Source organism: Zalophus californianus, chromosome 10 (assembly GCF_009762305.2).
Source record: "Zalophus californianus isolate mZalCal1 chromosome 10, mZalCal1.pri.v2, whole genome shotgun sequence".
Taxonomy (NCBI): Eukaryota; Metazoa; Chordata; class Mammalia; order Carnivora; family Otariidae; genus Zalophus; species Zalophus californianus.
In genome coordinates, this window is record NC_045604.1 from 85,146,290 (window position 1) to 85,174,216 (window position 27,927).

At 44.7% G+C, this 27,927-nt stretch overlaps 2 protein-coding genes and 2 pseudogenes across 2 annotated transcripts; 3 read left to right on the forward strand and 1 right to left on the reverse strand.

Annotated features, from left to right (window-relative positions):
- On the forward strand, nucleotides 1–27,291 carry LOC113932553 (acyl-coenzyme A synthetase ACSM2A, mitochondrial-like). The gene is given in 11 exon segments (XM_027611874.2): nucleotides 1–63; nucleotides 1,702–1,886; nucleotides 6,249–6,459; nucleotides 9,116–9,323; nucleotides 10,576–10,719; nucleotides 20,533–20,689; nucleotides 22,632–22,692; nucleotides 22,695–22,758; nucleotides 22,880–22,979; nucleotides 24,093–24,212; nucleotides 27,187–27,291. Coding segments are annotated over 10 exon segments (1,347 nt in total). The 5' UTR covers nucleotides 1–63; nucleotides 1,702–1,709.
- LOC113933036 lies at nucleotides 14,511–15,464 on the reverse strand (annotated as a pseudogene).
- LOC113933037 lies at nucleotides 15,540–16,510 on the forward strand (annotated as a pseudogene).
- LOC113931982 (histone H1.8-like) lies at nucleotides 16,574–17,621 on the forward strand. The gene is given in 2 exon segments (XM_035721999.1): nucleotides 16,574–16,750; nucleotides 16,752–17,621. Coding segments are annotated over 2 exon segments (1,047 nt in total).
- Nucleotides 27,292–27,927: the final 636 nt, after the last annotated feature.

Sequence of the window (27,927 nt, forward strand, 5' to 3'; positions counted from 1 at the left end):
TGTCTGCTTAGGAGGAGGGTGGACCAAGAGATCCTCACAGAAACTTCCCAAAGGACTTGGCAGGTGAGCACTATTGTCAGGAATGGTGGACTGAGGGGTCACTAACTGATCTCTAGAAGTCAGGGCTATGGAGGAGAGAGAAAATCTCCAGGGAAAAGCAATCTGCAATCCCTAGGAAACTTGAAAGGGCCAGTCTTAGTGAGGAGGCAGCACTGGGCAAAGGAAAAGTGTCTTTAGCATAGCAAAGGGAGGGACTGAGGTGGCTGGGAGAAGGGCAGTCAAAGGGGGTGGGAGTTGGATGGCAGTCAGGAAAGGAGCCCTGTCTGAGGAGGTGAGGCCAGAAGGATGAGCAAGAGCCAGCCAAGGAAAGAGAGAGGGACCAGAATGTACAAAAGCAATAACTATTCTTGCCTAGGAGCTGGTAAGGGTATCTTCACTTGTTTGTGTAGAAAATAGGAGAGGAGACAAAAGTGTTGAGAGACCTTGAGTATTCTGGCTGCTGCCACCTAGAAAATGGGGGATGGGAATTCAGCCATTGGCAGGACTCCTACCCAGATTCCTTGAATCAAAGGTCCTAGAGGTAAATTCTGCAACCCCCATCAAGGTGAACATGCTGGAACTCAGACACCAGCCTACACAGCCTTGGAACTACTTTCCCTGGAGCCAAACCATAGATGAAAACAATAATTATAACAGTTATAATTTCTAAAGTGATTCTAGGTATAGGCCCCATGTGCTAGGTGCATAATATTCAAGATACCTCAGTTAATTAAAAAGTTTGAATGTTGCTGGTTTAGATAGCCACCTGAGAGACTAATGGATAATAGAGACTTGCTTATTTATGATTGTTAGTAAGTAGGGTAAATAACAGATCCTTTATGTTATTAGTAAAGTGTTTTATTGCTTTGAGGTATACCTGTAATGAGTGTTTCACTCCCCAAATTAAATTTTTCTTTGCCTGGAAAAAGAGATATCTCAGTCAAGATTCAGTTGAAGGAAATAGATGCTGTTTGTATTAGTCAGCACATACTATGGTAACAAATATCCCAAATACCTCAGAAGCTTATACCCATACATATTTTTTCTCATGGGTCTGTGTGTTGGCCATGGCTGTTAGGGCTCAGCTCAGCTCTATATGTGCTATCATCCAGGAATCCAGGCTGAAGGTACAGCACCTATCTGGGATATGTTACTCTCATAATAGAAAGCAGAAATGCAAGAGTTCCTGACCAACTACACAGTCTCATCCATTCACATCTCATCGACCAAAGCATATCCCACAAACCAAGCTAAAGCCAATGAGAAGTGGATACATCCTCTTCCCCAGAATGCACTGGGCAAGTCACGTGAAAACGAATGGGGTCACATAATCCCACTGTAGGGAGGAGGCAGTTGTTGGAAAAAGCAATTTAATCTACCACACCACAGCATTTTAAACATAAAGGTATTTATTGCATGAAATTGGGTGTTTATAGGACTGTCAGAAGGGCTGGAGAGATAGGATTTAGACTGGGTGTTGTGCTTTTGGAGAATGGCACACCGGAGGGAAACAGAACTGAATGCTGAGTGCCAATTCACTCATAACCACCACAGATTCCTTTCTGGAAGAACCCTGGAAGGTTGCGATGAGTCTCCTTAAGCAGCTGACCTAGAGTAGTCTATACCAGAAAGACTCACCACTGTGACCTCTTTGCTTCACAGGTCTGGCCATGCACTGGCTGTGGAAACTCCAGCAGGTTTGCATCCAATGGGGGACCCAGATGTCTGGTCGCACTGTCCACCTTCATACCAAGCAACTGGCATCCCTGCAGTGGGGTCACCAGGAGGTCCCTGCCAAATTTAACTTTGCTAGTGATGTGATAGATCACTGGGCTGGCATGGAGAAGGTAATGGGGTGGAAAAGGGGCACAAAGTTGAACAAAGTTCATTAATTCATCCATTCATTCCATAAATATTCATTGAGCACTTGTGTCAAGTACTATGATGAGCTATGAAGATGTCCATCTTCCATGAAGGCAGCAGGGGTAGGAGCAAGAGAGCATGGGCTTGGCAGAAAGGAGCCCTTGGGGGCTGGTGCTGGGTGGGGTGATCTGGAACACTTCCCCACCCCAGCCCTGGCAGCTGACACACAGTTTGCCTATACATACATGCTCTCTTGTGACCTCCCAGGGTAAAATAAGGAAAAGGGAGCTGTGGTCATAGAGAAAGTAGATTGGAGTTTAGTAAGAGAAAGTCAGCACTGACCAAAGACTGAGTCAGTCTTCTCAGAAAATTATGTGTCCTTGTCATTAGGGGTGTATAAATAGGGTGGCCACTAGGCAGGGATTGTTCAAAAGGGCTCCATTATGAGATATTAGAGAAAGAAAGCTATGTGGAAATTTCCCTCCCTGGACTTCTGGAATTCCACCCCATTCATTGCCAATTCTGCCATTGCCTTCCCCTAAAGTTCTGCGCACCATTCTAGAGCATGGAAGATGAATGAAGAGGTGGAGCATGGTGCTCAAAAGGAGTCATACCATGATGTTGGCCTGAGGTCCCAACACCATGACACAACCTTGATGTGCAGATCACAAATGCTGGGCCTCTAGGTGAAGATGGCCCATGATGCAGGCACTCTTAAAAAATAATAATAGTAAGGGTACCTGGGTGGCTCAGTTAGTTAAGTGTTTGCCTTTGGCTCAGGTCATGATCCCAGGGTCCTGGGATCGAGCCCTGTATCAGACTCCCTGCTCAGTGGGGAGCCTGCTTCTCCTCCTGCCCCTCCTACCACTTGGGGGTGGGCACTTGCACAAGCTCTCTCTTTTGCTCTCTCTCTCAAATAAGTAAAATATTGAAAAATAATAATAATAAGTCAACATTTTAAAATTGAAATTTTTCAGATAAAAATTTAGATTTCTGGCTTTTCTTTGAAAGTTATACCTCCTTAGAATAATGAAGAAGGTCTTTACTACCATGACTCAGAATCCTGAATCCATAAAAGAAATTATTTAATAAATTAGTTATATAAACATCAAAAAATCACCACATTGACAATGCCATAAACAAAATAAACTAGTGACAACTGAGGGAAGATATTCAATTTCTATGATAGCATAAGAGTTAATAGTGCCAACATGAAAAGAGCTCCTTGAAATCAAGAATAAAGAGACACAACCAAATATACAAGTGGGCAAGTTATATGAATGGACAGTTTACAGAAAACTGAACTCAGGGGCTCCTGACTGGTTGAGCCGGTAGAGCATGTGACTCTTGATCTTGGGGTTATGAGTTCAAGACCCATATTCAGCATAGAGATTACTTTAAAAATAAAATCTTAAAAAAAAAAAAGTAAAGTGAACTCCAACGTTTCTTAAATGCTCAACCCCACTCATAGTAAGAGTAATGTAAGTTAAAACTTCACTGAAATAATATTTTTACCTACCAGTTTAGTTAAATACAGGAGTTTGACAACATACTGTGTTGACAGGACTATGAGGAAAATGACACTTTTACACATTACTGATCAAAGTACAAAAGGATACAACTCTGAGGAATTTTTAACTATCTAACACAATTACTATTAAATTTTCTCTGACTTTGTAGTACTGCTTTCAGACTATGATATGGAACCCTGAGGACACCTGAGACTCAGGGTAATCTGTGAAAACAAAACTATCTCAAAACAAAACTAAGACAAATTGGAATCCTTGTGCATCACCAGTGGGTATGTAAAATGGTACAGCTTCTGTGAAAAACAGTGTGGCAGCCCCTCAAAAAAATTTCAGGTAGAATTACTATATAATCTAATAATTCCACTCTTAGATATATATCCCAAAGAATCAAAAGCAGGGTCTTGCTTAGGGAATTCAGTGACTCCATCAAACATAATAACTTTTTTATTATAGGAGTCCCAGAAGAAGAGAGAGAAAAGGGGGCAGAAATTTTATTTGAGAAAATAATAGCTGAAAACTTCCCTAATCTGGGGAAGGAGGCAGATGGCCAAATCCAAGAGGCACAGAGAACTCCTATCAAAATCAACAATAGCAGGCCAACACTAAGACATATTATAATTAACAATACTAGTAGGGAAGTTTAACACCCCACTTACAGCAATGGACAGATCTTCTAAGCAGAAAATCAACAAGGAAACAATGGCTTTGAATGTCACACTGGACCAGATGGACTTAACAGATATATTCAGGACATTTCATTCTAACGCAGCAGAATAGACCTTCTTTTCGAGTGCACATGGGACATTCTCCAGAATAGATCACATACTAGTCACAAATCAGCCCTCAACAAGTACAAAAAGATTGAGATCATACCATGCCTATTTTCTGACCACAATGCTATGAATGGGTCAATCAGGAAATCAAAGAAGAAGTTAAAAAATATGGGGTGCCTGGGTGGCTCTGTCAGTTAAGCATCTGCCTTTGGTTCAGGTCATGATCTTGGGGTCCTGGGATCAAGCCCTGCATCGAGCTCCCTGCTCAGCAGGGAGTCTGCTTCTCCCTCTCTCTGCTCATGCTCTTTCTCTCTGTCTCTCTCAAATAAATAAATAAAATCTTTAAAAAAATTAAAAAATACATGGAAATGAATGAAAATGAAGAGCATGGTCTTGAAGAGATACTTGTACACCCATGTTCATAGCAGGATTATTCACAATAGCCAAAAGGTAGATTCAGTGGATGAATGGATAAACAGAATGGGGCACATCCATAAAATGGAATATGGTTCAGCCTTTAAAAAAAATGAAATTTGTGTCGTATGCTACACCAAGGATGAACCTTGAAGATACTCTAAGTGAAATAAGCCAGCCACAGAAGGACAAATGTTGTGTGTTTCCATTTATATGAGGTTCCTAGAGCAGTCAAATTCATAGAGACAGAAAGTAGAATGCTGGTTGCTAGGTGCTGGGACGGTGGTGAACTGGGGAGATCTTGTATAATGAGGACAGAGTTTCCATCTAGAAAGATGAGAAAGTTGTGGCGATGGATGGTGGTGATGATTGCACAGTAAGGCAAATGCACTTAATACCACTGAACTGTATGCTTAAAAATGGTTAAAATGATGGACATCTAGGCTCTTTCCATAGTTTGGCTATTGTGGACATTGCTGCTATAAACATTGGGGTGCATGTGCCATTTCCGATCACTACATTTGTATCTTTGGGGTAAATACCCAGTAGTGCAATTGCTGGGTCGTAGGGTAGCTCTATTTTCAAATTTTTGAGGAACTGCCATGAATGGATAAAGAAGATGTGGTATATATATACAATGGAGTATTATTGCAGCTATCAAAAAAATGAAATCTTGCCATTTGCAATGATGTGGATGGAACTAGAGGGTATTCCCTAAGCAAAATAAGTCAATCAGAGAAAGACAAGTATCATATGATCTCACTGGTATGAGGAATTTTAGAAACAAGACAGAGGATCATAGGGGAGAGGAGGGAAAAACGAAACAAGACAAAACCAGAGAGGGAGACAAACCATAAGAGACTCTTAATCTCAGGAAACAAACTGAGGGTTGCTGGAGTGGAGTGGGGTGGGAAGGATGGGATGGCTGGGTGATGGACATTGGGGAGGGTATGTGCTATGGTGAGTGCTGTGAATTGTGTAAGACTGATGAATAACAGACCTGTACCCCTGAAACAAATAATACGTTATATGTTAATAAAAAATGGTTAAAATGGTAAATTTTATGGTATGTATATTTAACCATAATAAAAAAGAAAAACAAAAAATAAATACCTAGAGAGGGGAAAACAAATAAATAAATAAATCTAAGATAAATTTGCCTTTTTTGCTGTCATGCTCTGACAAGTATATAGTAGTATTTTCCAGAGACTACATGGCAGGTAACACTGCAACATAATGGTAGAAACAAATAAAAGAATCCAACTGTCTTCTATTAAGGAAGATGTGAAAGAGATTTGCAAAAATGTAAAACAAAGCTACTCTTTTCCGTTTTTTGTTTTAGAAAGTATACTTACCTCTTTATTAAAACATATCATATTTGTGGTAATGTATAATGGTTTGCATCTGTTATTTGTAAAAGCACACATTTGTAAAATTTCTCTATTTTAATTTCTAACGTAGTAAATAGAGATAGATAGAACCCATATAAATAAAAGTTCTTTGGAGTGTAGAGGGGATCCTGAGATCAACAAGTCTACTAAGCATTGATGTGACAATTCCAAGACATGATTTATTCTACATGCATGTGCGTGCCAGCCCACCCTGATCAGCAGATCTTCTCTTTCTTCAGGCTGGCAGGCAACCTCCAGGCCCAGCCCTGTGGTGGGTGAGTGGTGATGGGGATGAAATAGTGTGGAACTTCAGCCAACTGAGGGAACTCAGCCATCAGGCAGCCAGTGTCCTTTCGGGGGCATGCAGCCTGCAGCCTGGGGACCGTGTGGTGGTGGTGCTGCCCCGAGTACCTGAGTGGTGGCTGGTGACCCTGGGCTGCATGCAAGCAGGTTGGTAATTGATTGCTTGGCCTGGTCACTATCTCCCTTGTGAAGCTGTTGGCAGAGAAATTCCACCACCCTTCCCAAAAGATGTCCCCTCTACATAGCATGCTGTCTCTCCTCATATGGAAATACCACCCTTCATTCAATTATTTAAGTAAACTGTGCACCAAGCACTGTGCTAGAGTCTACAGAGTAGACAAAACATGGTCTATACATTCATGGGGCTTAAAGATCTTTCGAGAGAGATAGTCTTTAAACTATTAATTGCACACATAATTATTGAATCACAATTTTGATAAGTGGCATGAGAATTTTATAAGAACCTATTGAAAGAAAAAAGTTGGCAAACGATGACCTATAGACCAAATCTGGTCTGCTGCTTGTTTTTGTAAATAAAGTTTTATTAGAACACAGTCATACCCTGTTTACATATTGTCTGTAGCTGCTTTTGCACTACGATGGCAGACTTGAGTAGTTGGGACAGAGAGCATCTGGCCCACAAGGCCTAAAATATCTACTGTTTGGCCCTTTGCAGAAAAATTTTGCCAACCCCTGTGATAAAAGGAGACCTTAATTGACTAATCTGAGGGGTCACTGAAGTCTCAGTGGAGTGATATTTGGGCTGGGATCTGAAGGATAAGTGGGGTTCAACCAGGAGAAGATGCAGAGAGGAATGCCCCAAGCAGAGGGAACAGCACAGAGAGGAAGGAAGCTTGCACATTATGAGAAAACCTGGAAGGATATCTATGTGTTTAGAGGCAGCAAGGAGAACGTAGTGGCAAGTGAGCCTGGAAAGATGGGCAGGTACCTGGGGTCCATGGTGAGGGTTCTTCATCCTTATCCAGTGAGGCATGGAAAAGCATAGATGGATTGAGTGACATCATCATACTTTGTTTGTAAAAGGTCACCCTGGATGGTGCATAGAGATGGGATGATGGAGGGCTAGAGTAGGTTGGGAAACCCAGACAGGAAACAAGGAATGATGCTGGCTTCAACCTTGGATGGGGTGGTGGAGATGGAGGTAAGTGGGTGGATTTAAGAGGCAATTAGGAAGAAACTGAGAATATCATTTTTTTGATGAATGACATATGATAGAGAAAAAAAGCCAGGGAGATGGAGAAGTCATAGAAACTCTGGCAACTGGATGGATGCTTTGGGCTTTCACTAAAGTGAGGACCACAGGGAGAAGCAGATATGGGGCTGTCAGGGTAAGATGGCAGGTTCAGTTTGGGAACTGTTGAGTTAGAGGTACCCATGTGATGTTCAAGAAGGGATGAGAAGTTCCAGTTACAATATAAATATGTCCTGGGGATGTAATGTACAGCATGGGAACTATAGTTAACAATACTGTATTGTGTATTTGAAAGCCACTAAGAGAGTAGATCTTAAAAGTTGTTATCACCAGAAAAGAAAATTTGTAGTTATGTGTGGTGATGGATGTTAACTAAGCGTGGTAATCATTTGATAATATATCCATATATCAAATTATTATGTGGTACACCTAAACCTAGTACAGTGTTATAAGACTATTATATATCAAAGTATGTATGGGAAAAAGAAAAGAAGGGATGGAAAGTGAGATGTTGCATTGAAGGGCACAATGTCTGAGATGGAGACAGAAATTCAAGAATCATCAACCTTTAGATTCGAGAAATGAGAAGTGGAGAGGTGTAAGAGAGAGTCACAGAAACGCCTGCACAACCTACCCTCATTCCCACCCGACCCCTCCTGGCTTCTCTCACATGTAACAGGTATTCTCATCAAAAAGGAGGAAGATGTAAGTACGGTCAAGATGTAGGAGTAATCAGAGGAAGTAGAAAGTAGGAACTTGAGGCCCCATGGAGAGAGTGAACAGGCCACACAAGGAAGATGACACCCTGAGAGATTACCGTCTGAAGGGAAGGAGAACTTAGTGGGGGACATGTGTCTGTTTTTCTGAGGGCCTGACTCAACATGGCCATTGTGTTGGAGACACACTGGAGGTGGTTAACTGGTCTGCAGTGTGGATCCTGAAATGTTAAGAGTGGGAAGAAAGTGAGCCAGGGGTAAAAGCTGTGCATGAGGAGGAACATGTGAAATAAACTTTGTAAGTGGTGAAACATAAGTCGTTATTCTCCAGAAGAATAAACAAAATCACATGGGTCTTATCAAGATAGAAGACAAAAACAAAGCTAAGAGCACTCTTGCCCAAGAAAATTCCGTGTTCCAGGTTTGGGAGAAGTAACCAGGCCCTAGAGCAGGACCTGTGTTGCAGGATGGAGAAATTCTAAGAGCCTTTCCATAGTTTAATTACTCTATGAAAGTCTTTGGATATGGGAAACTTCCGTAGGGCATTGTGTGTGTGTGTGTGTGTGTGTGTGTGTGTGTGTGTGTGTGTGTGTGTTTGTGTGTGTGGGAGGCGGTTAGACTGTCCATGGCATGCCATCAGGCAACTCAGTTTCTCTCCTTAGTCCTGGTTGACCCTTTACAGTTCTAACACACCCAGGAAATTGGTGTTCAAATCACTCTCTGATCTTTGGTGCCTTGCTACTGATATTCCCCATTGGTCATCCCTTCCTCAACCCCTCTTCCCCCATTTGCTCCCCACTGGTTGATTACATCAAGCTTCTCTAGGGAAGAAGATAACCATCCCTCCCAGTTCTAAGACATTTGGTTTCTCTAGGCCTCGTCTTCATGCCTGGGACTATCCAAATGAAAGCCAAGGACATTCTCTATAGGCTGCAGGTGTCTAAAGCCAGGGCCATCGTGGCTGGGGATGAAGTGGCCCAGGTAGTGGACACCGTGGCCTCTGCCTGCCCTTCTCTGAAAATAAAGCTACTGGTATCTGAGAAAAGCCGGGATGGGTGGCTGGACTTTAAGACACTACTACGGTGAGTTTCTACATGTCTCAGCCTGTGTTTTCACCAAAAGTGGAAACTGAACAAAGCACTTATGTGTACGTGCTTTATTTGGGAGCTCCAGCAAGCAGAGTGTGGGACTGGGGAGTGTGAAGCAGGGATGAAGGAAAAGCTAATTTAAGAGTTTATTATTGAGTCACTGCATGCTATAAGTGGGCTTGATCTGCAGGGACCTCACAGAATGCCTCTCAGGATTATCCACTGAAGGACTGACAATCTTGGAGCCATCAGCCTCTGAGCCCCATTGGTGGATGGTTGTATGGGGGGTGGGTATCATCTACCCCATACTTCCAGGCTGCATATACATGCATGCAGAGCAGGCTCAGAGTCCCATGCCATCATGGCAACAGATAAATCCTGGGGCACAAAGTGAATCAGCCATAGTCCACACCAGAAGCACCACCAAGTGAATTGAAATGCCCAGAGCTGTTTACAGCAAACCTGGCAGGAATCAGAGGTGAGGCCAAGAGCATCTGAGGTAAAACGCAGAGGATGATATACTGAATATCCTCCTCTCACCCTCTGTATCTCTAAGCTAGGCTTCTAAAGCAGAGGACTCTATGAGTCCTTCCAGCAGTGTATGGCAGGCTTGGTTGTAAGAACGCATTTCCCTGTCACATGTCTGGACTCCCTCCATTAGAGACACAGACCTAGGGAGAACAAAAGCTTTTTCTAATGTCATGGTCTTTAAGATAACTGTTAGAGAAGTTGACAACATGCAACCAGCTTTGAAAGACTTGAAATTGGGACACTAGAGGAGATATTCAAGAGAGGGAAGTCAAGGGATTAGAGGAGGTTGTATTGTGAAAACTGATACTAAATGAGCACCTACTATTAACTGGTATCCTGTGAGGGCTCTCAACAACAATCAGGTTAACATTTACGGAGTTTTTGCCGAGCAAGTTGCTCATTTTCTTTGGGTTATGGTTAATTTTCTCAGTAACTCTATGAGATGGATATTATTGATGATGTTTCACAGATACAGAAAGTGAAACTCAAAGAAGTTAAATAAATAGTCTGAAGTCACATAAAGTGCCAAATCTGAGTGGGTTTTGAGCCCAAGTGTGACTGACTCAGAATCCCTTGATCTTAATCCTTCATAAGCACCCCTTCTGAAGTGGGTTGGCTGACTTGCCAGCATGGGGGAAGGTGGGAAGAGATGAGTCTCTGGGACATCTAATGTCCCAGGGAGATCTGAGAATGTGACAGTCTGTGTCTTTGTCAGAGAAGCATCTACCACTCATTGCTGTGTAGAAACTGGAAGCCAAGAAGCAGCTGCCATTTACTTCACCAGTGGGACTAGTGGCCTTCCTAAGATGGTGGAACACTCCCACTCAAGCCTGGGCATCAAGGCCAAGATGGATGCTGGGTAAGAGAAACCCTTTCGCTCTACAGAAAACTACATGACCAAGGCTTGAGACTTTTCTGAGCTCAAATCCAGTTCTCTTTGCATGGGCTACCCTCTGCTGCTTCTGAGAAAGACAGTTGGGAAGCTGGGCAAGAGGGAGCATGGCTTAGCAAGCTGGGTATCTAGTGACCTTTGGTGGGACATTTTTGTTCCAGATAACTTGGGATCTCTAAACCTCTTCAGTGCTTTGAGCCATGTGTGTAATAGGATTAGCACAAGGTCTATGGGCATTTCCCCTTCCAGTCCATCTATATCTTGTCCTTTGGAATGCTGGTAATTTGCTTTGATGCTGCCCACATTGCAAGAGGGCATTTTGGCTGTCAGTATCAAATTACTTCTCGCTTTTTCGCAACGGGTTTGCCACCAGAACACAGGTGTCGTGAAAACCACCGCTCAACCTAAACCAAAATGGGAAAGGAAAAGTCTCACATCAACATCGTCGTCATTGGACACGTAGATTTGGGCAAGTCTACCACTACTGGTCATCTGATCTACAAATGTGGTGGGATCGACAAAAGAACTATTGAAAAATTTGAGAAGGAGGCTGCTGAGATGGGAAAGGGCTCCTTCAAGTATGCCTGGGTCTTGGATAAACTGAAAGCTGAACGTGAACATGGTATCACCATTGATATCTCCCCGTGGAAATTCGAGACCAGCAAGTATTACGTGACCATCATTGATGCCCCAGGACACAGAGACTTTATCAAAAACATGATTACAGGCACATCTCAGGCTGACTGTGCTGTCCTGATTGTTGCTGCTGGTGTTGGTGAATTTGAAGCCGGTATCTCCAAGAATGGGCAGACCTGTGAGCATGCCCTTCTGGCTTACACACTGGGTGTAAAACAACTGATTGTTGGTGTTAACAAGATGGATTCCACTGAGCCACCCTACAGCCAGAAGAGATACGAGGAAATCGTTAAGGAAGTCAGCACCTACATTAAGAAAATTGGCTACAACCCCGACACAGTAGCATTTGTGCCAATTTCTGGTTGGAACGGTGACAACATGCTGGAGCCAAGTGCTAACATGCCTTGGTTCAAGGGATGGAAAGTAACCCGTAAAGATGGGAATGCCAGTGGAACCACACTGCTTGAAGCTCTGGATTGCATCCTGCCACCAACTCGTCCAACTGACAAGCCCTTGCGTCTGCCTCTCCAGGACGTCTACAAAATTGGTGGTATTGGTACTGTCCCTGTGGGCCGAGTCGAGACTGGTGTTCTTAAACCTGGGATGGTGGTCACCTTTGCTCCAGTCAATGTTACAACTGAAGTAAAGTCTGTTGAAATGCACCATGAAGCTTTGAGTGAGGCTCTTCCTGGGGACAATGTGGGCTTCAATGTCAAGAATGTATCTGTCAAAGATGTTCGTCGTGGCAATGTGGCTGGTGACAGCAAAAATGACCCACCAATGGAAGCAGCTGGCTTCACGGCTCAGGTGATTATCCTGAACCATCCAGGCCAAATCAGTGCTGGATATGCACCTGTGCTGGATTGTCACACGGCTCACATTGCTTGCAAGTTTGCTGAGCTGAAGGAGAAAATAGATCGTCGATCTGGAAAAAAGCTAGAAGATGGTCCCAAGTTCTTAAAATCTGGTGATGCTGCCATTGTTGATATGGTTCCTGGCAAGCCTATGTGTGTTGAGAGCTTCTCTGACTATCCTCCTCTGGGCCGTTTTGCTGTTCGTGACATGAGACAGACGGTTGCTGTGGGTGTCATCAAAGCAGTGGACAAGAAGGCAGCTGGAGCTGGCAAGGTCACCAAGTCTGCCCAGAAAGCTCAGAAGGCTAAATGAATATTATCCCCAATACCTGCCACCCCAGTCTTAATCCGTGGTGGAAGAACGGTCTCAGAACTGTTTGTGTCAATTGGCCATTTAAGTTTAATAGTAAAAGACTGGTTAATGATAACAATGCATCGTAAAACCTTCAGAAGGAAAGGAGAATGTTTTGTGGACCATGTTTTTTTTTGTGTGTGTGGCACTTTTAAGTTATTAGTTTTTAAAATCAGTACTTTTTAATGGAAACAACTTGACCAAAAATCTGTCACAGAATTTTGAGACCCATTAAAACAAAAGTTTAATGAGAAAAAAAAAATTACTTCTCAAATCTGTTGAGGTGGAAGCTATAATTGGATTATAGTTTACCCTTGAACAATACAAGGGTTAGGGGCACTGACCCCTGTGCTGCTGAAATCCAGGTATAACTTTTGACTACCCCAAAACTTAACTACTAATAACCTACTGTTGACCAGAAGCCTTACTGATAACCTAAACAATCAATTAACACCTATGTTGTATGTTATATGCATTATATACTGTATTCTACAATAAAGTATGCATGAGAAAAGAGCATTTTATTAAGAAAATCATAAGGTAGAGAAAATACATTTACAGTACTATACTGTATTGAAAAAAATCTGCATGTAAATGGACCCATGCAGTTCAAACCCATGTTGTTCAAGGGTCAACTGTAATGAAATGAACTGAGATCTCAGAATTTCTGAATCTCAGATCCCATAATTCAGAATTTTCTTTTACAATATATCAACCTCATCAATGGAATCAAAATACTGTGCCAAGGTTGTCATGCAATAATAATAAGAGATATTCAGGGTCTTTTCTTTTTTCAGGATATCCTGCTTATCATGTTAAGTCTATTATTAGAACTGGAAAAATATTTTAATGCAAAAAATGTAAAAAACTTAAATGCCCCATCTATGAGTCTGTAGTACCAGAAAATTTAATTATTTCATAGAAATTATTTAATAGAAGAGCTATAGTAAAATGCAGTTTCTAAAAGATGGGATGATAAATCACTTAAATGTAAGTAAGATATTAAATTTCCACCCCTCACCCCAAAATTTGGTCCCAATATGCCAAAAAGACCCAATTTCCCTACAGAGCTGAAATTATTAATTGTCCTCGGTAAGAGACACATACTATGATGATTCCCAGCCACAGAGAAGTTCTTTGTGTCTAGCCTAAATCATTTTTGCTTTAAGACAGGGCTAATAACTTTTATTCTGGCCTGAAGAGAGGAAGGATACACATTTCACCCTGTATAGGACCTTCAACTCTGTGTAGGCAGTTGAGCTCTATCCAACCAAACTTGAACTTAACAAGGCCACTTTTTAGAATATTCACTTAGATGTCTTTTGTTAGTAAACATTTTCTGGGTGGTTACCTCATGCCAAAAACTGTATTAAGTTCTGGGGATAAAATGAGAATAAGACCCGAGCTGGTCTGCCCGAGACCCCCTGAGCACCAACCCTATTCCCCCGCGCAGTCCCATTTCCACTCCAACAAGATGAAAGAAACTATCACGAACCAGGAGAAACTCGCCAAACTGCAAGCACAAGTGTGCATTGGTGGGAAAGGAACTGCCCGTCGAAAGAAGAAGGTGGTTCATAGAACGGCTACAGCAGATGATAAAAAACTTCAGTTCTCCTTGAAGAAGTTAGGGGTAAACAATATCTCTGGTATTGAAGAAGTGAATATGTTCACTTTTTTTTTTTATATTTCAGGTATTTTTTATTTCTTCAAATTTATCAGGAGTGACTGAAATAAAAAATATAATTGAGTCCTGTCATGATGGAAATGGCTTTAAGAGAAAACTGGTCAGATGAGTATTATTGCTTCCCGTTTTCAACCAGTGGAATAGTTGCCATTGATAAATAGGCAGCCAACAGTCTGTCAAGAATGCTCAAGATATGTTATATAATACAACATGCCTGTTCACAGTGGGGGAAAGACTAGGAAGTAACTCATGTGAACTTCTTGATTTCATCATACAAGACCAGCACAAATCACCACCCATGCCTCTGAGAACATTGGACCACGCCCCCTTGAAAAACGTTTTGGCTCCTTCATCACGAGCGATCTTCCTCCAGCAGTCTACTGTACCTGTGTACATGATGTCAGTTCCTTTGCGCCCTGACTGCATCATCATTCGGTGGCGAACAGTGTCAAATGGGTAGGAAGTCAACCCGGCAACCGCTGTGACGGATTGTGCGATCATCCAGCTGATGAAGATGTGAGTGTTCTTGGGATCTGGAAGCATTCCCTTTGCGGTGTCATAGATACCGAAGTAGGCAGCTCGGTAGATGATGATGCCCTGCACAGACACATTAAAGCCTTGGTATAGGCCCTTCATGCCATCAGATTTGTAGATCTTCACCAGGCAGTCACCGAGGCCTCGGAATTCCCTTTCAGCTCCAGCTTTGCCCACATCGGCTGCGAGCCGGGTACGGGCAAAATTAAGAGGGTACACAAAACACAAGGATGTGGCCCCAGCGGCACCGCCTCATGCCAGATTCCCGGCAAAGTAGCGCCAAAACTGGGTACTCTTGTCCACACCACCCAGGAAGATCTGCTTGTATTTATCTTTGAAGGCGAAGTTGAGAGCCTGGGTGGGGAAGTATCTGATGACATTGGCCAGGTTACCGCGCCAGAAGGACAGGACTCCCTGCTCCTTGGGGATGCGAACCACACAGTCCATAATGCCCTTGTATTGCTTATCTGCTGTGATTTGCTTGCTGGCATGCTGCACCTGCAGCAGCAGCTTGACCCGCTCGATGGGCGCTACCGCCGTCTTGGAGATGGCCGCGGCCACTCCACCCGCCAGGAAGTCCTTGGTGAAGGACACAGCGGCATCTGTCATGTTGAAAGGACTGAGACGGGCGACTGCGGGACTACAGGAGGAACCGGCTGGAACCGCCCGCCTGTCCTTTCCGAGCTACCCGGGGAAGGGTCTATACGGCGTTGTTTTGCATGTAACTTAAAGGGAAACTTTCACAATGTCCGGAGCCCTTGATGTCCTGCAAATGAAGGAGGAGGATGTCCTCAAATTCCTTGCAGCAGGAACCCATTTAGGTGGCACCAACCTTGACTTTCAAATGGAACAGTGCATCTACAAAAGGAAAAGTGATGGTATCTACATCATAAATCTGAAGAGAACCTGGGAAAAGCTTCTGCTGGCAGCTGGTGCCATTGTTGCCATTGAAAACCCAGCTGATGTCAGTGTCATATCGTCCAGGAATACTGGCCAGCGAGCTGTGCTGAAATTTGCTGCTGCTACCGGAGCCACTCCTATTGCCGGTGGCTTCACTCCTGGAACCTTCACTAACCAGATCCAGGCAGCCTTCCGGGAGCCGAGACTTCTGGTGGTTACTGATCCCAGGGCTGACCACCAGCCTTTTATAGAGGCGTCCTATGTTAACCTGCCTACCATTGCTCTGTGTAACACAGACTCTCCTCTGCGCTATGTGGACATTGCCATCCCTTGCAACAAGGGAGCTCACTCAGTGGGTCTGATGTGGTGGATGCTGGCCAGGGAAGTTCTGCGCATGCGTGGCACCATTTCCCGAGAACACCCATGGGAGGTCATGCCTGATCTCTACTTCTGCAGAGGTCCTGAAGAGATTGAAAAGGAAGAGCAGGCCGCTGCTGAAAAGGCTGTGACCAAGGAGGAATTTCAGGGTGAATGGACAGCTCCAGCTCCTGAGTGCACTGCTACTCAGCCTGAAGTCGCAGACTGGTCTGAAGGTATGTAGGTGCCCTTGGTGCCTATTCAGCAGTTCCCTACTGAAGACTGGAGCGCCCAGCCGGCCGCTGAAGACTGGTCTGCAGCTCCCACTGCTCAGGCCATTGAATGGGTAGGAACAACCACTGAGTGGTCTTAAGCTGGTCTTCCACAAAGGCACACAAAATGGAAATAGAAATGGAAAAGGTTGACGGAAAATAAACAGTTAAAAAAAAATAGCTCACGCCTTGGGAGGGGGTCTGACAATCTGCATCTGCATCTGTGTATGCAATGGCTCCTGGGAGCATTGCCTCCAGTGATATCTCAACCTCCTCAATGTCCTCAACCTCCTTGCCCTCCACAGTGGGGTCGTCCAGGGTGTCTGAGTCTGAACAGCGAGGCCCGAGCCGCAGCACCACCCAAGGGCCGTGCTGCCACCCTCCCGTGCTGCGCATGGTCCTGGAGGGACCCGCTGCAGGCGGGGGAGCGTCGCCGGGGCACCTCAGTGGCGGCCATCAAGGTTTACATCCTGCAGAAGTACCCTACGGTGGATGTACTCCGGCTCAAGTACCTGCTGAAGCAGGCCCTGGCCACAGGCATGCACCGCAGCCTGCTTGTCCGGCTCACCAACTCCAAGGCCAGGGGGGCCACTGGCAGCTTCAAATTGGTTCCCAAGCATAAGAGGAAAGTCCAACCCAAGAAGACACCCATCATGACAGCCCCCAGGAAACCCAGTGAGGCCAAGGAGAAGGTCCCTAAGAAACCAAGGGAGGCAAAGAAGGACCTTCCCAACCCAGGCGAGGTGAAAAGGGGACCCAGGAAGCTGCGAGAGGTGAGGATGGCTCCTCCCAAACCAGGTGCAGCCAAGGAGAAGGCTCCCAAGAAAGGTGGCCCGACCAAAGACCAAGAAGCAAGAGCGAATGAGGCCAGAAAGGCCTCCCAACAGCCAGACAAGGCCACACGGGCCCCTCCCAGTGCCACCGGGCCCAGTGGGAAGTCAAAGGTCAAAGGCAGAAGGAAGAGCCAGGGTGGTGAGGCCCACAGGAAAACAAAAGCTGGGAGTCAGAGTGCAAAACCCACGGTCCCCAAGGCCAAGAAGGGTACTGCTTCTCCAGCCAAAAAGAGGGAAAATCACGTCCCTAAAGAGGTCATTGCCCATGCGGCCAAGGTGGGGCCCAAAGCCAAGGCCGCTGCTCTTCCCAGGGCTGGTGGGTCTAAGATGGTGCCTGAACCCCTGGCCAGGAAGACAGAGGCCCCCAAGGGCCCAAGGAGGCTGGACTTGCCCACCAAGGCCTCATCGTCCAAACTGGCCAGTAGGAAGGCAGAGGCTGAAATCTAGAGCTGGGGTGGAGACACGGAGATCCTGCCCGAGTTTTTTGTTTTTTTTTTTAAATAATTTTTTGTTGTTATGTTAATCACCATACATTACATCATTAGTTTTTGATGTGTTCCATGATTCATTGTTTGTGCATAACACCCAGTGCTCCACACAGAATGTGCCCTCTTTAATACCCATCACCAGGCTAACCCATCCCCCAACCCCCCTCCCCTCTAGAACCCTGTTTGTTTTTCAGAGTCCATCATCTCTAATGGTTCGTCTCCCCCTCCGACTTACTCCCCTTCATTCTTTCCCTATCTTCTTCTTCTTTTTTTTTCTTAACATATATTGCATTATTTGTTTCAGAAGTACAGATCCGTGATTCATCAGTCTTGTACAATTCACAGCCCTCACCATAGCACATACCCTCCCCAATGTCTATCACCCAGCCACCCCATCCCTCCCACCCCCCACCACTCCAGCAACCCTCAGTTTGTTTCCTGAGATTAAGAAGTCCTCATATCAGTGAGGTCATATGATACATGTCTTTCTCTGATTGACTTATTTCACTCAGCATAACACCCTCCAGTTCCATCCACGTTGTTGCAAATGGCAAGATCTCATTCCTTTTGATGGCTGCATAATATTCCATTGTGTATATATACCACCTCTTCTTTATCCATTCATCTGTCGATGGACATCTTGGCTCTTTCCACAGTTTGGCTATTGTGGGCATTGCTGCTATAAACATTGGGGTGCACGTACCCCTTCGGATCCCTACATTTGTATCTTTGGGGTAAATACCCAGTAGTGCAATTGCTGGATCGTATGGTAGTTCTATTCTCAACTGTTTGAGGAACCTCCATACTGTTTTCCAGAGTGGTTGCACCAGCTTGCATTCCCACCAACAGTGTAGGAGGGTTCCCCTTTCTCCACATCCCCGCCAACATCTGTCGTTTCCTGACTCGTTAATTTTAGCCATTCTGATGGGTGTGAGGTGGTATCTCATTGAGGTTTTGATTTGGATTTCCCTGATGCCGAGCGATGTTGAGCACTTTTTCATGTGTCTGTTCCTGCCTGAGTTTTTATTCCCCAACATACCGTCACTCTATTTATTTCATTGTAATCTATTTATCAATAAAGGCTTTTTTCCCCTCAAAAAAAAAAGTGAACAGCTTTTTTTTTCAGCTCAAGATTTTTTCTGAATATTGGAGCTGTGGGGGATCACCTTTTCATTGAACAATGCCTGTTAATTCTCCTAAATCTTTAATGGGTTGTCCCAAATGGGATGCCTCTTCTTTTTTCCAGGGAAAGTTAGGAAACCACGGCTTCACAGCTCTGTTGTGATCTCAGTTAATTTGCTTCTTAGCCTGTCTCTGAATTACTGAAGGAGTTCAACACAGGGCCAATCGGAAAATAGTCTTGTCATGGACACGGAGCGCACCACTTAACGTTTTTCAGCAAAGCCACCAAAGGAGGCAGCATGCCTCAAGCTATTAGCCACTGGATGTGCTGGTGAGGCCCTGTAGCCACGTTGCTCAAGGCCCAAGCTGCCTCCTTCTGGATGGAGGACTTGGGGTGCATCAGGAGCTGGGGCAGCACATTCAGCATGCCTGCGTCGATGGCCACCTGGGTCTGGTGATCCGTTCCCGTGACGATGTTCCCCATGGTGCGGAGGGAGGGGGTCAAGACATTGAGCTCTGAGCTGCTCATGAGCTGGACCAGCCTGGGCAGGACCCCCATGTTGACCACTTGGCTGATGCGCTCGTTGGAGCCATCAGTGAGGTAGGACAGGGCCCAGCAGGTGTCTGGGAGAAACTCGCTGTCTTGGTGCTGCAGGAGGTGGGACAGGACGGGCAATATCTGCTTCACGGCTTTCACAGAAGGGTAAGGGTTCTTGTTTCGGCACAAGTTGGACAAGGTCTACGTGATGTTCCGCATAAATGTGATTGGTATGGTTGATGAAACGAGGGCCAGCAGATGTGGAATGGCATTGCTCGAGATAATGAGGTCTCTGAATTCTGGGCCATCACCTGCTATATTACCAAGAGCCCACACTGCCTGTTCACACACACTCCCCTCTAGCCACCCCAAAGTTCAGACATCGCTGGCTACCTGAGAGGATGATGATGAAGTTCCAGATCTTGTGGAGAATTTTGATGAAGTTTCCAAGAATGAAGCAAACTGAATTGAGTCAACTTCTTTTTTTTTTTAAAGATTTTGTTAATTTATTTGAGAGAGAGAATGAGATAGAGAGAGAGAGCATGAGAGCGGGGAGGGTCAGAGGGAGAAGCAGGCTCCCCGCTGAGCAGGGAGCCCAATGCGGGACTCGATCCCAGGACTCCAGGATCATGACCTGAGCCGAAGGCAGTGGCTTAACCAACTGAGCCACCCAGGCGCCCCTTGAGTCAACTTCTGAAGAAGATAAAACCTGAAGAACTTACTGGGAGCTGCTATTTTATATTATGACTGCTTTTTAAAATTTTGTTCATGGATCTGATAAAATCTAGATCTCTAATATTTTTAAGCCCAAGCCCCTTGGACATTGCAGCTCTTTTCAGTTTTTGCTTATACACAATTCATTCTTTGCAGCTAATTAAGCTGAAGAAGCCTGGGAATAAAGTTTGAAATAAGGTTAATAAAGTTCTTTGCCTAGGGAAAAAAAAAATGAGAATGAGACCCAATTATCTGTTAGGTCATGTCAGCTGGGGTCACACCTTCTGAATACTTGCTCCTTCTTGAAATAGGACATGTGGTTAGAACAACTCTCCTCCCCTCCGCCTGCTTATACTTATGTATAAGTGCTACAAACACACACACACACACACACTTATGCACACCCACCCCTACCCCCCCATACATACTCATGCTCCGCCCACCCCTTCATGCACTCATGTATTTGTGTGTACATGTATTTCTTCTATATTCTCAGCATATGGACAGACCTGCAAGCCTCTGACATAATATGGACCATATCAGACACAGCTTGGATAGTGAACATCTTGACTTCATTTCTGGAACCTTGGACAGCAGGAGCATGCACATTTATCCATCTCTTGCCAAAGTTTGACCCAGTAGTCATTCTAAAGGTAAGACAGGATCCAGTTTGCACCAGAAGGTCAGAGGTAGCCCAAGGTTTGCACACTCCAGTTTATTTCAGTTTCTTTTCAATTCAGCAAATATTTACTAACTCTTGCCACATGGATGGACAGTATTAAGTAAGATGGAAATGGTCCCTTGAGCTCCTGGTCCAGGGAAGGAGAGAGACCCATATACAGATAAAAGTAATATATTTAGGAGGCAGTTATCATTGGCCATTCATTCACTCAAAACATTTAATGGGCTCTTGCTTTGGTGTTGAGTATCAGACTTTTTCCTGTGGAACTTAATGGGACAGCCATTAAATAAAATCTACATGTTACATGACCCTAGAGGAACAAAGCAATGGAAATGGGTTTATTTTGCTTGCAAATGCACACCCTGTGTTGGATTCTACAACATGGATGGGGAGTTGGGCCATTGATGTCCTGGGGCCTCCAGGTCTCTGAAGCAGTTGATGGCCCACTCAGACTTCTGTTTGGCTGGCAACAGAGACCCTGGGAGCAGACTGAGGCATGGATGGCATACTTAAAAGTCAAAAGGTCAGTCATGGTCTGGATTCTCTCAAGAGATTCTCTTCAGATGGTTCCGTCATTCTCTGTTTTAAACAAATTTAAACAGAGTAAGTGCCTTCTTCTGAAAAGGATTTGAAGTGGCTTTTATTGTCACAAGTGGAAAACAACAACATGAAAACAGATGTAAAATTGTAAAGCATATTAGGAAAATATAGGATGGAGATGTCAGTGGGTTGAGGGGGTGGGATGAAGGGGAGTAAGGAGAAGTATAGCAAATAAGTAGCCGATTGTTTGTTGAGCTTCCTGTAAGGCAAAGCGATAAGGGAAATGAGAAAATTTTCATCACTTATACCAGTTCATCATGAACACTAAGAGGAGGGACACCTGGGTAGCTCAGTCCATTAAGTGTCTGCCTTCGGCTCAGGTCATGATCCCCAGGGTCCTGGGATAGAGTCCCGCATCGGGCTCCTTGCTCAGTGGGGAGCCTGCTTCTCCCTCTGCCCCTCCCCCCGCTTGTCCTCATGCTTGCGCGCTCTCTCTCTCTCTGACAAATAAATTTTTTTTTAAAAGGACACTCAGAGGAAATAATTGCGTGATGTGCTGATGTTAATCCTTTTTCTCTAGACATTTTTGCCTGAATCACTCTTTGTAATAAATTATGCACAAAGCAAAACATGGGATGGAGGTGGTGTTGCATCACAGTTAAAAGTATGGGCCAGGGTGCCTGGGTGGCTCAGTTGGTTAAGCGACTGCCTTCGGCTCAGGTCATGATCCTGGAGTCCCGGGATCGAGTCCCGCATTGGGCTCCCTGCTGAGCAGGGAGTCTGCTTCTCCCTCTGACCCTACCCCCTCTCATGTACTCTATCTCATTCTGTCTCTCAAATAAATAAATAAATAAAATATTTAAAAAAAAAAGTATGGGCCAAAAATGCTGATTCCACTCCCTCCTGGTTGTATGACCTTGGGCAAATTATTTTTTTTTTTCTGAGCAGCTCAGTTTTTTATTGTTATGTTAATCACCATACATTACATCATTAGTTTTTGATGTAGTGTTCCATGATTCATTGTTTGTGCATAACACCCAGTGCTCTACACAGAATGTGCCCTCTTTAATACCCATCACCAGGCTAACCCAACCCCCACCCCCCTCCCCTCTAGAACCCTCAGTTTGTTTTTCAGAGTCCATCATCTCTCATGGTTCGTCTCCCCCTTCGACTTACTCCCCTTCATTCTTCCCCTCCTGCTATCTTCTTCTTTTTTTCTTAACATATATTGCATTATTTGTTTCAGAAGTACAGATCTGTGATTCAACAGTCTTGCACAATTCACAGCACTCACCATAGCACATACCCTCGACCTTGGGGCAGAGGAGTTCAGCTTTGCAGTTACAGTGACTATGACTTACTGTGGTCACTAGGACAATCTTGAGAAGACAGCAGCCAACATTCGAGGAGATTTTTGGATCCTTGGAGATCGGCAATCAAGGATCAAGATGGCTATTTCCAGTACCTAGGGCGGGCAGATGACATCATTAACTCCAGCGGGTGAGCTTGGTTTCTGGGCTGGGAAGGGTAACCCGGATCTTTATTCTTGCTGGCTCTGAACTTCTGGGCTGGCCTAGAGGTTGCGTGTCCAGTGTTCTCTGAAAGACAGGCTCTTCTGCAGGTACCGGATTGGGCCTTCAGAGGTGGAGAATGCACTGATGGAACATCCTGCTGTGGTTGAGACAGCTGTAATCAGCAGCCCAGACCCTGTCCGAGGAGAGGTGACATGGGAGCAGCAGCCTGGAGTTGCAAGGGTGGGAGGTGGGATGTGCAGATTTTGGACACAAGGGCACATTGCATGGTGGTTAAGATCATGGAATCTGGGGGTTGGAAAGCCCTGCCACTGACCAGCGATGTGACCTTGGACAAGTTACTCAACCTCTTTGAGCCTCAGTTTCCCATCTGTAAGATGAAGTGTTATTGTGAGAATTGAATGTGTTAATATTCATAAAGTTCTTGCAACAAGGACTGGCACATAGCAAGCACCATATGTGGTCTATTATTATGAGGCCACAGGGATTCCTTCCATTCTGCTGGTTGGCATTTGAATCAGAATTTGATTCCTGACCAGAATAGAGGAGGGATTTGAGGCAAGAGATAGAGCTCCTTAGCCATGGGCTTTACAATGAGAATATAAGGAAGAAGAAAGACCTCTTTAATGCTAGGGTTATGGAAACAGGCCCAGATGGAGTCCAACAGAACTTGGTATATGTGTAGAGAAAGGTAAGGTACAGAGGTGTGGGTTAATGTCCAAGTACATTTTGACAGGGTACAAGTTGAATAACATCCTATCTCTGGCAGGTATGGGCCATATCAGCCTGGAAATCACAGGAGCCACTAGGCAAGGGAGGCCCAAAGGGATCCCCTATTGAAAATCCCTCTGTGCCAAGTGCTGAGCTAAGGCTTGCTATATATGATTTCATTTTATTTCCCATGAATTAAGTATGACAATTGGATCACCCTTTTATAGATGTACAAACTGTAGTTTGGATTGGTTAAACAAATCATTTAGATTTATGACCCCAGTCTTTATTTTTTGCTCTTCTCTTATAAGGAGTTTCTCCCTATCACTCTCTATTATCCCTGGATATGAGGTGGGAATGCTTTCAATTTACAGTCCTACCTGCCCATCCAATAAGCCACTTGAGAGAGAGCTGGGACCTTAGCCATTGTTATCGCTACTGTCTCCCTTTCTCTTACCTAGGTATATGGAGGCAAAGTTAAGGAGATATAAAGGGGGTAGCTGTGTTGGAAGCCTTAACCCTGCTTCTGCATTATTCCAGGAGATGACAACACACAGCTCCCTTCTCTCTTGGCCCTCATCTTTGCTGCAGGTGGTGAAGGCATTTGTGGTCCTGGCCCCCCAGTTTCTGTCCAATGACCCAGACCAGCTCACCAAGGAGCTGCAGCAGCATGTGAAGTCAGTAACAGCCCCATACAAGTACCCAAGGAAGGTGAGGCCTCTGAGCTCCCTTGTTCCCCCAACTTGAGGAAGGAGAGATATTTCTCTTCTTCAGGCTCTGGATAAGGCCTATAATTCCAAAGTTCTGCCTGATTATGACCATCCAGGAGCTGTCTGGAGGCTTCAAATTTTGCCTCCGCCTTTAGTTTGCTTTGAATTGAAAGTTGGGTTCTCCCATGGGAATAAGTTCTGGTCAATACCTCGCCAAATTCCTACTCTCTGCACTGGGGTCTCACTATTTTTATTCAGGATTCTTTCAGTTGTCAGCAACAGAAATCCAACACGAACTTTATTGCTTGCACAGTTGTCCAGGGGTGGGGGCAGCTTTAGTTGTGGCTGGTACCAGGCATTCAAATGATGTAGTCAGGGATGCTTCTTTCACCCCTTGAACTTCTTTCTGTATTGTCTTCATTTCTTAAAATGTTCCCCCTTTGTAATGGCCACCAGCAGTTCCAAACACAGGTTTTTAGCAATTTAGTAAATCACAGTAATAAAAGAGCATCTTTTCCCCCAAAGTCACCAGCAGAAGATTGATTCTCATTGGACCAGTTTAGGTCATGGGCCCATCATTAAATAATCCCTAGAACCAGGGTGATGGAACATTCTGATTGGCCGGTTCTGGGTCATGTGCAGGAAAGACAGAGAGAAGACTGCCCTATACCTATGATATGGACTGAAGGGGAGAAGGGTGGCTTCCCACAGGAAAATGGAAGTGCTCTTACCAGAAAAGGCAAAAAGCATAGAATCTGCTCTACCTGTTTTTGCTCTGGGGCAGGGAACTAAGGCATGGAAGTTGACACTGAAGGGGGACCCAGTTTTTGGAAGTGGGTACAAGATAGGAGCTTGCCCCAGGGGAAAGGGAAAAAATATATATTTCTGAGTCTCAGGTAGAGATGAGAGCAACTATGTTAAGCCTAAAGCTACTGAGATGTGTACAGAACCCAGAAGTTCATTGATGCTTTGTTAGCACAGGTTAATTGTCATAGATGGATTTTCTGAGAAACAGACTCTAGGAGGGAGATTAACATACAAGAGGTTTATTAGGGAGTGCTTTGGGATCAACAACTGGGGAAAGAAAGAGAAGGGAAGGGAAGAGAAGGGGGCAGGATTGGGCAGAAGGTGAAGGTGCACTGTGATATAGTCTCACTAGGGGGCTTCGGCCAACCCCATGGGGAGTTCTGCAGTTCGGACAAACTTTCAGAGTTTCCTGAGCTACAGGCAAGGTTGGGAGGGTGCTTTGTAGCCCCATGTCGATCAAGCTTGGATGCAGGCTGTGCTGGGATGGGGATGCGGCCCCGGGAAAGGCAGCTCTCCTTGGCTGCAGCAATCTGGCAGTGGGGGGGGGGGGGGGCAGATGGTAGGGTGGGGGGGGAGGGTTAAATCATTCTTGCAGGGGGCTCTGCGCAGCACATCAGAGAGTCCACCACACGGACTTTCAGCCTCAAACTCATAGTCAGGCAGTCAGTATAGCACAGTCTCTGGAATTAGACAGTTGCATTCCAAATTCATCCTCATCACTTACTTAACAATCTCTCTGTGCCTCAGTTTCCTTATCTGTGAAATAGGGAAAATGGTGTTACCCCTTTCCAGGTTGTTACTAAGAAGAGTTAATAATATTTTTAAGACATAAGGCACTCAGAAGACTAGCATATAATAAGCATTTAATAAGTACTTTAAAGGGAAACTAGAACTCTAATCACCCAAAATATGAATTTTGAGTTGTAACTGAATATTTTGGAGGACCCAGTGGATCCACAGTATAACATTATATTACTCAATAGATGTGTCTCTTTTTAAAAGTCTCTCCCCTAGAATGCTTTGGGCAGCATTTTTTCTATCTCTTCCCTCCTTCCTGAGACCAAACACTTCCTAGATCTCCTCTGTGGCTTCTCTTTACCCTCTATCTACACCCTTTACCCTCTATCTACTCAGTTCGACCTTGTGGTGCTGAAGCATCCGGAGACCATTGGGAATGAATGAATGTAGCTGTGTTGAAATAAAACTTCCTTTACAAACATAGGAGGAGGGCTGGATTTTGCCCCCAGGTTACAGTTTGCCAATCCCTGCTCCATTCCACTGTGATTTTTAACAAACCTGTTCCTCATCAAAGTCCAGTCTTGCCTGTGGAAGACCCCCACATCAGCTTTTAAGAAGATAACTTTTTCTATATTGGTATCCCTATTATTATCATTTTTATCAAACCCATGACCTTCTGACTCCTAGACCAATGCCCTGGCAAGCCGAGCCTTCTAACAGGAAGTCTCAGTGAACTGTCTTCATCGTCCATATCTTAGGATTCAGGAATATTAGAGATGGAGGGGTCCTCAACGTCAAACATTTTTTCCCCACAGATATGAAAAATGAAATTGGAGAGATTTTATAGTTCTGCCAACAGGAAATGACTGAGCTGGAATTCAAAGTCAGGTTTTCTAACTCTTAAACATTTACTGTCTGTAGTCCAGGTTAATAACCACAGCGAATATTTTTGAGTGTTTACCCATCAAGAATTTAGCCTGCATAATTTCATTTTATCCTCAAATAACCCAACAAAGTTGTTGCTGCCCTCCAGTTAACTCAGTGGGGAAACTGTCTCAGAAAAGCCAAGTGACCTGTTCAAAGCCAGGCAGGTGGTAGAGGAGAGACTGCAGCCCAAGGAGTCTGATGTCAAAGCTCAGGTGTCTGAGGACTGCATCAAGTCATGTTTACTGTGCTGCTTCTCCCCTGTCCTAGGGTATGTCAAACACCATTGATTAGACCTTTAGCCATTCTCTTCTTGCCTTGGTCCCAGAGCACTTTCCAAAGCTTCTTACTGCCTAGGGGTTGCCCTGGGAGTATTCCAGGCTCAGTGCTCACTTACCCAGAGCCTCTGCCTCAAGAGCTTTTTCTCACCCTATAGCAGTGCTTCTGAAAAATCCAACCCCACTGAGGTTAGAGATGGCCCACCCTGGACTAACTTTTCCCAACAGGTGCAGTTTGTCTCAGAACTGCCCAAGACTGTCACGGGGAAAATCCAGCGGAAGAAGCTTCGAGACAAGGAGTGGAAGACATCTAGGCAAGGTGTGGCCCAGTGACACCTGTATGGGCATCCCTTTGGGTGCTGTACTTCTACTTACTTCCATTTCCCTTTGGGCCTTCTGCCTTCCTCTGGGGATATGAGGTTCCTTATGACAAGACAACTGATTTCTGTCTTTCCCTGGTTATTAGCACAAAATCTTGCCATATTAGATGTTGAAAGAAGAAAGGGAGGGAATGAAAGAGAGGAAAGGAGAGGGGAAGAGAGAAAAAAGAAAGAAAAATTAGAGAAAGAATGAAACAGCAAAAGAAAGCCATTAGGAAAGAAAAGGAGGGAGGGCAGGAAGGCGGGATGGAGGGATGGAAGAAAGAAAATTGGAGGAAGGGAGAGAAAGAGAAGAAGGAAGGGAGGGAGGGAGGAAATAAAAATCAGTAAAAATAGTAAGAGAGACTGATAAAGAAAAATGATGGAAAACAGGAGAAGGGGGAGCAACTAATGATTAATTCTACAGATAGATAAACAGACAGTGGCAGAGTCCAGCAGAATCCTGGATCTTAGGAAGGAAATGAAAGGTCAAGACACTCCATCTCACCCCTGGACAGGCCTCCATACAGACAGACTTACACACGCGGTTAAGACATTGGAGGCCTCCCCAAGTCACCCCAAATCTCGGGATAGTCATGACCAGAGGAGG